The 13428-nt window shown below is 40.2% G+C and overlaps 2 protein-coding genes across 2 annotated transcripts in view; one reads left to right on the top strand and one right to left on the bottom strand.

The window, feature by feature from the left end:
* Window positions 1-284: 284 nt before the first annotated feature.
* Window positions 285-2278, bottom strand: LOC134197439 (uncharacterized). Its single transcript, XM_062666769.1, has 6 exons — window positions 2165-2278; window positions 1880-2079; window positions 1785-1816; window positions 1683-1725; window positions 1252-1378; window positions 285-610 (listed from the first exon to the last, which is right to left on the bottom strand). The coding sequence occupies exons 1-6, from the start codon at window positions 2211-2213 to the stop codon at window positions 405-407; spliced, it is 657 nt and encodes a 218-aa protein (XP_062522753.1). The 5' UTR covers window positions 2214-2278; the 3' UTR covers window positions 285-404.
* A 29-nt stretch (window positions 2279-2307) lies between these two features.
* LOC134197540 (tubulin--tyrosine ligase-like protein 12) overlaps window positions 2308-13428 on the top strand; it is a 12044-nt gene continuing 923 nt past the window's right edge. The window contains exons 1-6 of the mRNA XM_062666884.1: window positions 2308-3386; window positions 3849-4095; window positions 9653-10003; window positions 10575-10792; window positions 11401-11579; window positions 11648-11765. Of these exons, the coding sequence (XP_062522868.1) occupies window positions 2309-3386; window positions 3849-4095; window positions 9653-10003; window positions 10575-10792; window positions 11401-11579; window positions 11648-11765 (2191 nt within the window). The 5' untranslated portion in view covers window position 2308. The remainder of the gene's footprint in view (window positions 3387-3848; window positions 4096-9652; window positions 10004-10574; window positions 10793-11400; window positions 11580-11647; window positions 11766-13428) is intronic.

Raw genomic sequence — 13428 nt, 5'->3', positions numbered from 1 at the left:
ACATGGACGTATGGACACACACATCACACACAGATGGACACACCCCACAAACACGGATGGACACACACCACAAACACACACACACGGATGGACACACACACCACAAACACACATACACGGTTGGACACACACACACACACACACACACACACACACACACACACACACACACACACACACACACACACGTGCAGTTCTAAATCGTTGAGACCCTGTGTGCAATATCCTTATCACAATGTGAGGTATGAACGCTCGTCATTGACTACCCTACATATCACGTAATGTAATCATAAAACTTCCTGGCTTCCTGGTACGTCCAGCATCGACAAGAAGTCAGCCATGCACATAACATTATAAAGATGCAACAACGGTTGCATTCAATGTCACACAAGTTAATATCAATGTCACAGAAAAGTGAGCAAAAGAGTAAAAAGAGATATAAAGATGACAAAGAATGAGGGAGATGAAATGATGCCCGCACCTAATCCCACGTCACGATCCTTTGGGGCATCAGGCACATTGTTGATCGAATCCGGCAGCCTTTGTAGAGATTTTGGGAACTCACTGGGATTACGATTCTGACACCAATCTTGTGGATCTTGCACCAATTCTAGAAACAGACGAAGTTGTTAACTGATCAACACATGGACATCTACACACACAAAAATACCAACATTAAATCAAAAACCTGGACAGACACACAAACATACAAAATTGAATAAAATTTGGACATACGTGTTGACAAACAAACATACAAAATTACATTACAATCTGGACATACACAAAGACAAACAGACATACAAAACTCGAATAAAGATTTGGACACACACAGACAAACAAACATACAAAAATTACATTAAAAACATGGACATACACAAAGACAGACAAATATACAAAAATTAAATCAAAATATGAACATACACAAAAACAGACAAATATACAAAAATTACATTTAAAACATGGACATACACAAAGACATACAAATATACAAAAATTAAATCAAAATATGGACATACACAAAGGCAAACAAACATACAAAAATTAAATAAACCCTGGACATACACAAAGACAGACAAATATACAAAAATTAAATCAAAATATGGACATACACAAGATAGACAAACATACAAAAATTACATTAAAAACATGGACATACACAAAGGCAGACAAATATACAAAAATTAAATCAAAATATGGACATACACAGAGACAGACAAACATACAAAAACAAATTGATTATAATCTACTGACCTGTTGAGTTTTGTATGTAGAAACGATAGAAAAAAAATGAATTATCGGATGTCTCACATGAATTTTCACAAAAGAATGTGTATGTTGGGTTGTTCTTTGGAATAGCACCACAATATCGAACTTCACCCTACACAACAAATCATATGTTCAACAGTCTTGTTTTAATTAATATTAAAAATTAATTATTTAATTTATAATTAAATTATTAATAAGTTTATTAATTTTTTTATAATTACTTATTAAATTTTTATAATTAAATTAAATTAATTAATTTTTATAATTAATTATTAATTAATTTATTAATTTATCAAGACAAGTATATTCAACTTAAATCTAATAAATAAAACTTTAGTTTGATAAAATTAATTAATTGAAATCAAATTTTTAAGAACACGTTGATGGTTTTATGTGGTCCATTGCAAACAACTTACAGCACCACAAAATTCGACGGGATCACTGGAATCATCTTTCCCACTAAAACAATAGGCAAACACTATTTCATGATTGTCACGTGACTACGCGATGTCACACACCATATTTGGAAACTGCCAGTGACGGCTTGCATCTGCAACAACAAAGTGCTACATTATAATCTACCAAGTTCTAAACAGACCGCATACAGACATACCATGATCTCTACCATGTACTGAGCAGGCGCCATGATTTGCACGCACGGATCTGGAGTTGCCGTGTCTTCGATGCTTGGAAGAGACGTCACATAATATCCGTACGGATTCTTGCTGATGTCGTCTGAAGACGCGGGCAACAGGTCGTAGGCGCTTTCAGGAATAGGTTTGTACATGCCGAGTTGCTGACATGCAATAGAGGCTGCGAGAAAAACAGATGAACACATGTACATGTACAAGTTGCTACAGTGTAGCTACAGTGTAGCAAGCGGGTACGTGCAGCTAACCGTGCAAGAGCGATGAAAAAACAAACAGAGAGGCGCAAAACGATGTCATTAGTGCTGCAATCGACTCGATCAATCTAAAATGGCTATGACTTCACTGCCACGCCTAGTTTATGTTACGCTTCTAGCGCGCGTTAGCTATTTGCAATGGCGTTTCGCGACGCTCACAAGGTGCAGCTGCGTTCAATTGGGATGCCAGACAGGCTGTGGGACACGTTGTACAAAAAGTTTCAAGTCAGATTGTTGGACTTGGGCGAGTTTGGTGAGTTCCACATGGAGGAGAGGTCGGGCAAGCACGAGGAGGAGGGGGTGAGGACCAAGGTCTATACAGTATATATGAAGGAATTCAAATATTTGATGAAAGAGAGAGACGTGTATTTCCTCGATCATGTGTGGAAGAGTGATGGATGCAAGGGAGCCAAACACGACCTACTAAACGATGAGAAGCTGGTCATCAGACTCGAAAGTATACTCGACTTGCAACATTGTAGCAGTCGGCAACAAGCAAGTTTTGTCGATAGTCACCAAGTAGCAGCTGTCATGAAAGTAGCAAATGTGAGTGGTGAGATTGCAAGGCGCATGTTGAATTCAACTCACCAGGAATTGATTCCATCGATCATGAATGCAAGCGAGAGTTCGTCGTCATCTGACACTTCAAGTCGAGAGTCGAAACGTGTGACATTTGATGAATTTAAAGCTGCAATGAAGGGCTCGTTTGATGATAAGACGGATGACGATGAGCACATGGAGCGACTGTATACGGGATTTCTTCAAAATCAAAGCGGCACAGCGAGACAGGAGGGCAGACGAGAATGTTATGGTTACAGTTGGATAGAGAATCAAGACGACAACACAATAACGGTGACAATAGGAATACCACGTGGTTACAACAAGAAAGACATTGACAATAGACTATCAAGCAAAATGTGGAAATTTGGAGTGCGTGAGTGTGGTCCTATTATTGATGGTCAGTTCTATCACTCGGTTGTCAGCAACGAATGTTTCTGGATGATTGAATCAAACGGAGACGTACAAATGACGATACAAAAGGCCAACAGCGACACAGATGCATGGCCGTATCTATTGGCAGGAGAGCGGCATTTGGATGAGAAAGAAGCAGAAATGCAGCGACTGGAGGTGCAGTGTAGCGTGGAGGCAAGAGTCGATAACGTGCTGCACGCAATGTGGAGATCCATTTGCACCTTTCAGGCTGTGACGTCGGAGGGTCAGTGGCATTTCATTGTTCGCCTGGGTCGTTCATGTTACGCCATATTAACATGGTTGTGTAATAATATTAATATGTTGATATTAATAAGGTTGTGTATTATTAATGTGTTAGTATCAATATGTTTGTGTATTAATATTAATATGTTAATATTTAATATGCTAATATTAATATGGTTGTGCATTAATATGTTAATATTAATGTAATTGTGTATTAGTATTAATGTGTTAATATTAATAGGGTTGTTGTATTATTAAATACGTTAATATTAGTATGTTAATATTAATATGGTTGTGCATTAATATGTTAATATTAATGTAATTGTGTATTAGTATTAATGTGTTAATATTAATAGGGTTGTTGTATCATTAAATATGTTAATATTAATATGATTGTGTATTAATATTAATATATTAATATTAATATTATTATGGTTGTGTATTAATATTAATATGGTTGCAGGACAGCAGTCACGTCTGTGGTATATGATGGATGAATTAGGTTGTGGGATGCCTCACAGTTGGTCTCCAAATTTTCATTGTGCCCCGTTTATGTTTCCCGAAACGGGAAAGTCTTACAGCCTTCTGTGGCCGGCTGAGGACATAGAGCCGGGTGATATGTTCACAAAAGATTGTTGTCCTCGTTTGAGTGCCGATGAAACGCAACTGCAGATGAAAGCTCGAGCATTAGCATATCAGGAGACCGTTAGGTCAGTTGTTAATCTAATTGTTTGTTTTACTGACATCTCATACATTTAGTTAACTAAATTTCCTAATTTTATTTTTTAATTGTATTTATAAATTTTTATTTTTATTTTTGTTAATTTTATTTTTAATTATTTTAATTTTAAATTTTTAATTTTTTTGTTAATTTAGTAATTAATTATTTTAATTTTTAATTTTTATTATTTTGTTAATTTAATTTTAATTATTTAAATTTTAAAGTTTTAAATTTTTTGTTAGTTTAATTTTTAATTTTCAATTTTTTTGTTAATTTAATTTTTAATTATCTTAAATTTTATTTATTAAATTTTTTGCTAATCTTATTTGGAATTAAATTAAATTTTTCAAATTTTATTAATTTACTAGCTACATTGCCCTGCTTTGCCCGGGTGCATTCAATTGTGAGGAATTACCATGAAAGTATTCCATTGACAATTAGATTCCGTATGCCGCTCATAGTGACAGCTGGCTCAAGGTGACGTCAATATAATTCTAATTTAGAAAACTTGCAAGAAAGAAATGAAACGCTCCTAGACCAAACCAAAATGCACTTATAGTAAACGTATGTCGTCTCTTGAACTCTAAAAGAAACCATTAAGTAATCCATTGTGGCAGCACATAGTGTGACCTTGCAATTGTGACGTCGCCTACAATGTCTGATTAAATGTTCTATTTTGACTAAGTGAAAGCAAAAAACCGTTTATTTCCTTGCGTGCTTTGCTCTTGTATGTCGTGCTTAGCAATCCGATTGATGTCGGACAGAATAGAGAGATTTATTGCTCGAGGGTTGATCACCGAAAGGGGACCCACCTATTGAACCTGACATCGTTATGTTCATTTTCATTCAGTGAGCACGTCTGGAGAGTTCGAGTGACAATGAGCCAAGTGCGAGGAAGTAGTAGGCACACAAACATTTAGGATCTTGTATATATGTATATATACAAGATATATACATACATACATACATACATACACACATACATACATACATACATTTTTTTTTGTTACAAGGACCCTTAGGGCCCAGGTTACTGCAGACACTACTAAGTACTTGCTACTATACTTTCTACGATACTAGTATACAATCTACAATACTAGTATACAATTGAAACACTATCAGCAGTCACTGTCTATATGTAAACTTCTTCTTTGCTTCTTGGACAGAACCTGACACTCCGGAGAGAGAGGCAATTGTATGTTAGTTCCTTGCCCAAGGGAACTTATGTATGTGGCCCTCCCGCACTTGAACTCTGACCCGAAGGTCCCGGATGTTTCCAATCTCCAACTCCACATTCTAACCAATTGAGCCACATACATACATACATACATACATACATACATACATACGTACATACATACATACATACATACATACATACATACATACATACATACGTACATACATACATACATACATACATACATACATATATATATATATATATATATATATATATATATATATATATATATATATATAAGTATCTATATATATACATGTATACATGTCCCGGATATATATGGTGACGCTCACTGGTAGATGAGCTCCGACTTTCATCCAGTTTTTCGAGATAGATTTGTTTGCGATCGTTTTACTTTGCCTTCATTGAACTCGTTAATTGGCTTGTGCGGCGTTCCTGTTGCTTTTTCTGCGTCTTTCGAACCAATGGTTTCAAGTTTGAATCCTACCTGGACGTTTGACCATATTTTATCTCTATTCCATTTCATCTTCACTGTCTCTGACGTCAACTTTATTGCTTTAAATCATTGTCATCAAGTACTACGTACGTTCCGCGATCTGCCGTATCTTTTGTTTATCTTCAGTCTCCATTGTTTGACTGAGGTGCCATCATCCGATTGTGATGTCATAGAAAATGTCAGCTGTGGCCGGTAATTCATCTGATACGTCAGTTTGTACCTGTTGTCCGCTGTGCCAATCCCTTTATCGAGATGAGACATCGCTTTTTCAGCATATCAACTCGGAACATGTCTGTCGTCGTTCTTTTCCAAGTGTAAGTTTTCTGGAGGATCATGATCGTTGTGTTTGCTCAGCTTGTGGGTTTATCTACGCACGTCGATGGAATAGTTGTCGTAGGTCGCTGGGTGGCGGTCATTCTCGTTGTTGTGGAAGAATGGATGATCCCGGTATCTCTCCATGGCTGTGTGACGCTAGTGGAAATTATGGCAGGACTCAGCCTTATGTTCTGTTGTCTCGTTCTGCTACTGGCCAGAGTCTTGAGTGCATTGGTGAGAGTGATTTTCCTACCTCTTCTATTATTCCTATAGCAGAACAACTTGATCAAAGGTGCGATGATCGTTTCTTTTCTGCTACTGAAACTAATGATATTGTTCTGACTGGTATCAAGGCAGCAGCTTTGCTTTCCTCACCGGATGGAAAATATCTTGATGTTTTCAATGCTGTCATGAACAAAATTTCAACCCTGCCAGTGTATACTGTTTCTCACATTCCCAGGTCTGTGCGACCACTTCTCTCTGAAGAATTGAGTGTGGAATTACGTCATGCTTATGCGGATGGTCTTTGGGGTTTTGTGAGGCTGTTTATGTTTGCAAAAAGTGTCCTCAGAGCTCCTTCACGTAGGGGGAGGAAGAAGAGACATGTTGTCAAGTCGTTGTTGTTCAGTCGCCTGCACCAGTGGTGGGAGGGGCATCTGGTCGAATTGTGGGAGGAAGCTAGAAACGATGCAATGCCTCGTGAGACTACTTGTGATGGCGACTCCATAAGAAGAAACAATGTGCGCAGAGCTATCAAGCTTGCAGAAGAAGGTCGATATAGAGATGGCATGTGTTGTTTGGGTTCTCAAGGTTGTGCACCTCATTCTGATCCTGATGCGCTTCAAGACCTTCTTCAACGTCATCCGCAGCATGATCTACCAGCTTTTTCTGAAGATTTACCAGCTCCTCTGGCAATTGATTCCATTGCTGTTCTTACTGTCCTCAGGGCTTTTCCCAGAGGCACAAGTCCAGGAGGATCCCAACTTCGAGCTCAGCATTTACTTGAGGCAGTTGCAGGTTCTGTTGTTCCAGTTACGCAGACTTGTTTGGATCAGCTCACTAGATTAATGTCATTTATTGTTTCTGGAAAGTTGAATGCTAGCATATCTCCGTGGCTGGTAGGAGCTCCCCTGACCGCCCTCCGCAAGAAAACGGGAGGTTACCGGCCAATAGCAGTGGGGAAGTTATCCGTTGTTTATCTAGCAGGCTTTGTTGTGCGGCTGCAAAATCTCGTCTTCCAGATTTATTGCTACCATACGGTCAAGTGGGTGTTGGAACCAAGGGAGGATTGGAAGCTGCAATTCATACATTGCGTACTGTCTTCAAGGAGGAAGGTCACAAAGATGATCTATGCTGTTTCAAAGTAGACATGCAAAATGCATTTAATGAATGTGACCGTTCATCGTTTTTGGAGCGTGTCAAGGAAGACTTGCCTGATTTATTTCCCTATGTGCAGTGGTGTTACACAACTATAGGAGAATTAAGATTTGGTCAACATCGTATTTTGTCAACAACTGGAGTGCAGCAAGGTGACCCTCTGGGTCCTCTGCTTTTCTCGCTTGTAGTCCTTCAATTGTTGGATACCATTGGTCCAATCGATGGACTTTTCCTTCACATTTGGTATCTTGATGACGGTACCTTTGTTGGGACCAGAGACGCTGTTTCTTCGTTCTTGAATTCATTGATTAACAATGGACCGTCTTTTGGCTTAAAACTCAACCTGAAGAAGTGCGAAGTCTGTTGGCCGTCAGGTGATCAATCATTTCCTAAGTTTCCATCACAAATCCGCCGCATCTGCATTGAAGATACCGGAGTTGAGCTGCTTGGGTCACCCGTCTGTGGAACGGATGATTTTTACAGTGCCATTGTAGGCAAAAGGGTTGACAGTGTGCTTGAAAATCAAAGCTCTCTGCCAGAATTGAACAACCCCCAAGTCGAGCTTCATCTACTTCGCAGTTGCCTCAGCCTCTGCAAGATCAACAATCTTCTCAGAACAGTTCCTCCGGGCACAACTGATCACCATTGGACACGCTTTGACACCAGGACACGACGTTCTCTAGAACTTATAACTAAGACTTCTCTGCCTGATGCTTCTTGGCAGCAAGCTACTCTACCAATGCGCATGAGAGGCCTGGGGTTGAGACAGGCAGCTACAGCTTCGGCTGCCGCTTTTCTTGGTAGCTGTCAAGCTTATCGGGAGCTTTCAACACGCCTTCTAGTCCAGAACAAGAAGTTGCCTACACATATGTTAGTTCCAACGTCACCAATGTTTGTCGAATCACCTTGTACGCCGATATCCATCCCAGGTGAAGAAAACGCCCTTGTCCGCTATAGACAAGTTCTGGCTAGTTACGGCGCGGACGGTCATCCTAATAACTCGTCTGGTGAGTCTCAACGTGTATTACAGAGGCAGCTGGATGAAGCTTTGCTCTCCACCCTTAAAGACACAAGCAGTCTTCGAGACAAGGCACGTCTCAACACAGAGTCGTCAGTTCATGCTGCGGCATGGTTACGGGCCATTCCAAACGTTAAGTTAGGCCTATCCATGGCTCCGCATGAATTTACAGTTGCTCTGAAGCTATGGCTTGGAATTCCGATTATTTCTCCTTCACAATCAATACATTGTTCCTGTGGGCATGTAATTGATTGCTTTGGCGACCATCTTCTTGGATGTGGTCACGGTTCTTTACGTTCTAAACGCCACGATGCACTGAGGGACATCATATATCATGCATTACTGGTGGATAACGAAGGCGCTCAGCTCGAGCAACGTTGTGGTCCAGACAGCAATAGCCGCCCTGGAGATATCTTTCATCCAGATTTCGCTGATGGACGACCAGGTTATTTCGACGTTTCGATAAGAAACACCATGCAGCCGGCGTATGTCGCTAAATCCGCCATTTCTGCTGGAGCCGCTGCAATGGCTGGTGAAGAAGAGAAAGACCATCGACACGACAGCGAAGTCAATGCGGCAGGAGGTTACTTCTACCCAATAATAGTGGAGTCTTTTGGTTTGTGGATGTCTTCCAGTCTTGCCACTTTGAAGGTTATCGCGTCCAAGACCACAGCAAAGAGCAGAATAAGTTTTAGGGCAGTCAGTAACTTACTGCAACAGCTTTCAGTTTGCTTATTTCAGTTTAACGCACGTATGATTTGCACTAGTTTGCGATTTGACACTGAGTTTGACTTTTGGTGTGTATATATATATATACATATTTGTATAGATAGATTTATTTCAAACTACGTTTTAGTTATTTTTAATTTTTATTAATTATATTTAAATTATAATTTTAAATTTTTTATTAATTTAAAAATAAAATTTAATTAAATTTAAATCAAATTAACAAAAATTTAAAATATTGAATTTTATTTGCTTTAGACTAATTTTTTAAATTTTAAAATTTAATTAATTTTCTTTAATTTTTAATTTTATTATATTATTATTGCTCTTTTGTGACAGTCTGTTTGTCTGTTTGTTTGTCTACTTGTTTGTCCATGTTCATGTCCACTTGCTCATTTCACTGCATTTAGCTGTCCAAGTGAATTTGTCGCTGCTCTGTCTGCAAGTCGCAAACTCAGTCAAGACATCTCTGCATCTCAACCATTCGTTCGTGTGCCAATCACTCAAACTCAACCGATGGATTCCTCGCCCGCTCATTCAGTTAGTCGGCAATTCAAATTGTTTGTCGATACAGAAAGGAATGCTGGAGACAGGTCACGTGACGTCATGTCTCTTGTAAGCAATGCAACTGAAGCTGATGTTGTGTGGATCACCGACTGGTCGTCTGTTGATGCAAGCCAACTCACACGTATGCAATGTGTCACCAGGCTAGTGGGTGACGAGTGTCTTACACGCAAAGATATGCTTATGCAAACACTCAGGTATCACAATTGTAAATAATTTGATTACATTGGCTGTGGCTACGTGTTTTTTGTTACAACCCGCATAGCACAGTGGAGTGAGGTTGTGACGTTTTTAGAGGTGTTTGTTTGTGTGTCTGTCTGTCTAGCTGGCTGTTTGTATGTATGTATGTCTGTATGTATGTATGTCTGTTTGTCTATTTGTTTGTTTGTCTGTCTGTCTGTTTGTCTGTCTGTTTGTTTGTTTGTCTGTCTGTCAGTTTGTCTGTCAGTTTGTTTGTCTGTTTGTCTGTCTGTTTGTCTATGTATGTATGTATGTATGTATGTATGTATGTATGTATGTATGTCTGTTTTTCTGTCTGTCTGTCTGTTTGTCTGTTTGTCTGTTTGTCTGTTTGTTATTTCTTGAACAATGATAACTACAATAACCATCAGCAGCAAGCTAAGAATGATTACAGTCTGTCTGTTTGTCTGTCTGTCTGTCTGTCTGTCTGTCTGTCTGTCTGTCTGTCTGTTTCTTTTGTCTGGTTCCAGGATGCCTATGGGAAACCCTGGAGACTATAGACACTGTTGACTTTGTGTTTGTGTTTAGTGTTGCTGGCTTGTCGCATGTCGATTGGCTTCCAGTGACGTATGACATCACGAGCCAACTGCCTGAATTGATTGCCGATCATGAGAACCGTGGGATGTTTGATTGGTGGATTGTGAAGAGAAGCTCCTCCTCTCATGTTGCTCAGTTTCCTGTGGTCACTGATGATGTCAGACGTATCATACGGCTGGTGGAGACGGGACCGTGTGTTGCATCTTACTGTATGATAATTTAAAAATAATTTAATTAATAAATGCAATATAATTAATGGTGTAATATTTTATGTAGTTTTAGTAGTAATTAATTAATCAACGTAATTTAGTAATGGTGTCATTCATTTTCTATTGTATGAGCATTTGAATGTATGCAGTTGTAGGTGTGTGTGTGTGTGTGTGTGTGTGTGTGTGTGTGTGTGTGTGTGTGTGCACGTGTGCATGTGTGTGTGTGTGTGCACGTGTGCGTGTGTGTGTGTGTGTGTGTGTGTGTGTGTGCATGCATGCGTGCGTGCATGCGTGCATGTGTCTGTCTGTCTGTCTGTCTGTCTGTGCGTACGTGCATGTGTGTGTGTGCATGTGTATGTGTGTGTGTGTGCATGTGTGTCTGTCTGTCTGTCTGTCTGTCTGTCTGTCTGTCTGTCTGTCTTCTGTCTGTCTGTCTGTGCGTATGTGCGTGCACGTGCGCGTGTGTGTAGACATTATCACTTTATTACGTTTATCTAATCACAACACTCGTTTTCGTCTGTAATTTTTATTACACATTTAATCAATAATTTTTTAATTAACAATACAATTTGTACTGGTTGCATTAACTCTTTTGTCTGTTCCTTTAGTTTATCTTTCTTCTGCTCTATTCAATGACAAACGGATTGCTCTCGGCTATTCAGTCGTTGTACACACTGTTGATCCATTAAAACTGTTTGTTCATACCATTCCATCAGTTCGTGTGTGTGAGAGGGCCGCAGGAAACTTAAGTGATTACGATCACTACGATTGCAGTTCTCTGATTACTGTCAGACAGCAATTCACATCATTTGACGTTGAGTCTTCATTTAGTTGTGTTACTTGTGTGTCTCTTAGAGTCCTACGTGTGTGGATGTGAAGTGGGATGATGTCAAGTCTAGATTCGAGAAGCAACTAGAAGGGAGGAGGCAGCAGTGGAGTGACATCGAAATGAGTATTCATCAGTTGATAGCTGGTTAGTTGTGTGTGTGTGTGTGTGTGTGTGTGTGTGTGTGTGTGTGTGTGTGTGCATGTGTGTGTGTGTGTGTGTGTGTGTGTGTGTGTGTGCATGTGTGTGTGTGTGTGCATGTGTGTGTGTGTGTGTGTGTGTGTGTGTGTGTGTGTGTGTGTGTGTGTGTGTGTGTGTGTGTGTGTGTGTATGTAGTGTTGCGTAGCCAGACCCCTTTCCGCCGTGTCATCCTTCCGGGCGAAATGGGGTCTGGTGAACAGGCTTTGATGTCACTGTGTGTCGCATAGCCAGAAATCGGCTATCTAAAGACAGGATTTGGTTTCTTAAACGCTTCACTAAGACCAGACTGGTATGCAAGCAGTGCAATCCTATCTCATTAGCTTCTCTTGTTTTTTAGCTAAAGAGCAACTCGAAGACTACAGCTCGAGTCATTGCTGTTTGTGAAATCTGCATGTCTACAGCAACAGTTAATTAAACGCGGCCGTGGGAACATTGACGTCGACAGGCTAGGCTTCCATCTCCTACGCAATCTGTCATGATCGACGTCGTACATAGCGTTTGTGTGCTTGTGTCACAACGGAGACTGACTGCGAACGTACTCGATGTAAAGCAATGCACAAAACACGTGAGATGATTACCCAAACACAGAAAGACGACTCATCTTGTTTCAATGACGTCAGCTCCAAGCCCTTCAATTTCAGGACCAGATATCGCTCACTCTAGACTGTCTGCGGTCGCTTTAGACGTCAAAACAGCAAGCAGCATCGAGTACGTTCGCATCCATTCAGTGCGTTCGCATTCAGTCGCCGTTGTGACACAAGCGCACAACGCTAGACGTACAACGTCGAGCCTGCCGACGTCAACATTCCCGCAGCCGCATTTAATTGTTGCTGTAGACATGCAGATTTCACAAACAGCAACGACTCGAGCTGTAGTCTTCGAGTTGTTCTGTACGAAACAAGAGAAGCTAATGAGATAGGATTGCACTGCTTGCATACCAGTCTGGTCTTTAGTGAAGCGTTTAAGAAACTAAATCTGGTATTTAGATAGCCGATTTCTGGCTACACGGCACACAGCGACATCAAAGGCTGTTCACCAGACCTCATTTTGCTCAGAAGGATGATGTGGCGGAAAGGAGTCTGGCTACGCGAGACTAGTAAGTATGTATGTATGTATGTATGTATGTATGTATGTATGTATGTATGTATGTATGTATGTATATATGGACCAAACAACCTCCAAATGCCAGAACGGTCACGGCAAAATGTTACCCCAGTTTTACATTCCATTCCGCAGTCTTGGGCTAGCCTTTCCCATAAGAGCCCAGCCCTCTTTCGAACATGGAATGCCACACTGGCAGGCACGTCTTTGTTTTTTCAGCACAGCAGACAAACCGCTGTTACTGTCAGATGCGAATACTCGTTTACAGTATTGATGTCTTTTATCCAAGCACAGCGAACATCCACCATGTTAAGAAAAATGGAAGACCTCATATGGCACAATTTCTCATGAACGATGGCGATGGCGTTCACTGTGGAAACTTTCTTTATACATGACTCCTCTGCAATGGGACATTGCCTGGAAATTTCTTCACCGTGTTCTCCCAACCAATGTAATTCATTACACAGCAAAACTCACCACAACACGTGTCTGTCCCACCTGTCACTAA

This window comes from Corticium candelabrum, chromosome 22 (genome assembly GCF_963422355.1).
Source record: "Corticium candelabrum chromosome 22, ooCorCand1.1, whole genome shotgun sequence".
In the NCBI taxonomy this organism is placed as follows: Eukaryota; Metazoa; Porifera; class Homoscleromorpha; order Homosclerophorida; family Plakinidae; genus Corticium; species Corticium candelabrum.
Note: the sequence above shows the minus strand (reverse complement) of the source record. Positions and strands in the feature narration are given on the sequence as shown.

What these genes read in the sequence shown, in the direction of transcription:
- LOC134197439 (XM_062666769.1), bottom strand. Translation starts at nt 2,213, where the DNA reads ATGACATCGTTTTGCGCCTCTCTGTTTGTTTTTTCATCGCTCTTGCAC. An exon ending in TTTTTCATCGCTCTTGCACG is followed by an intron (nt 2,080 to 2,164) that starts GTTAGCTGCACG and finishes TTTTTCTCGCAG; the next exon opens with CCTCTATTGCATGTCAGCAA. An exon ending in AGTACATGGTAGAGATCATG is followed by an intron (nt 1,817 to 1,879) that starts GTATGTCTGTAT and finishes TTGTTGTTGCAG; the next exon opens with ATGCAAGCCGTCACTGGCAG.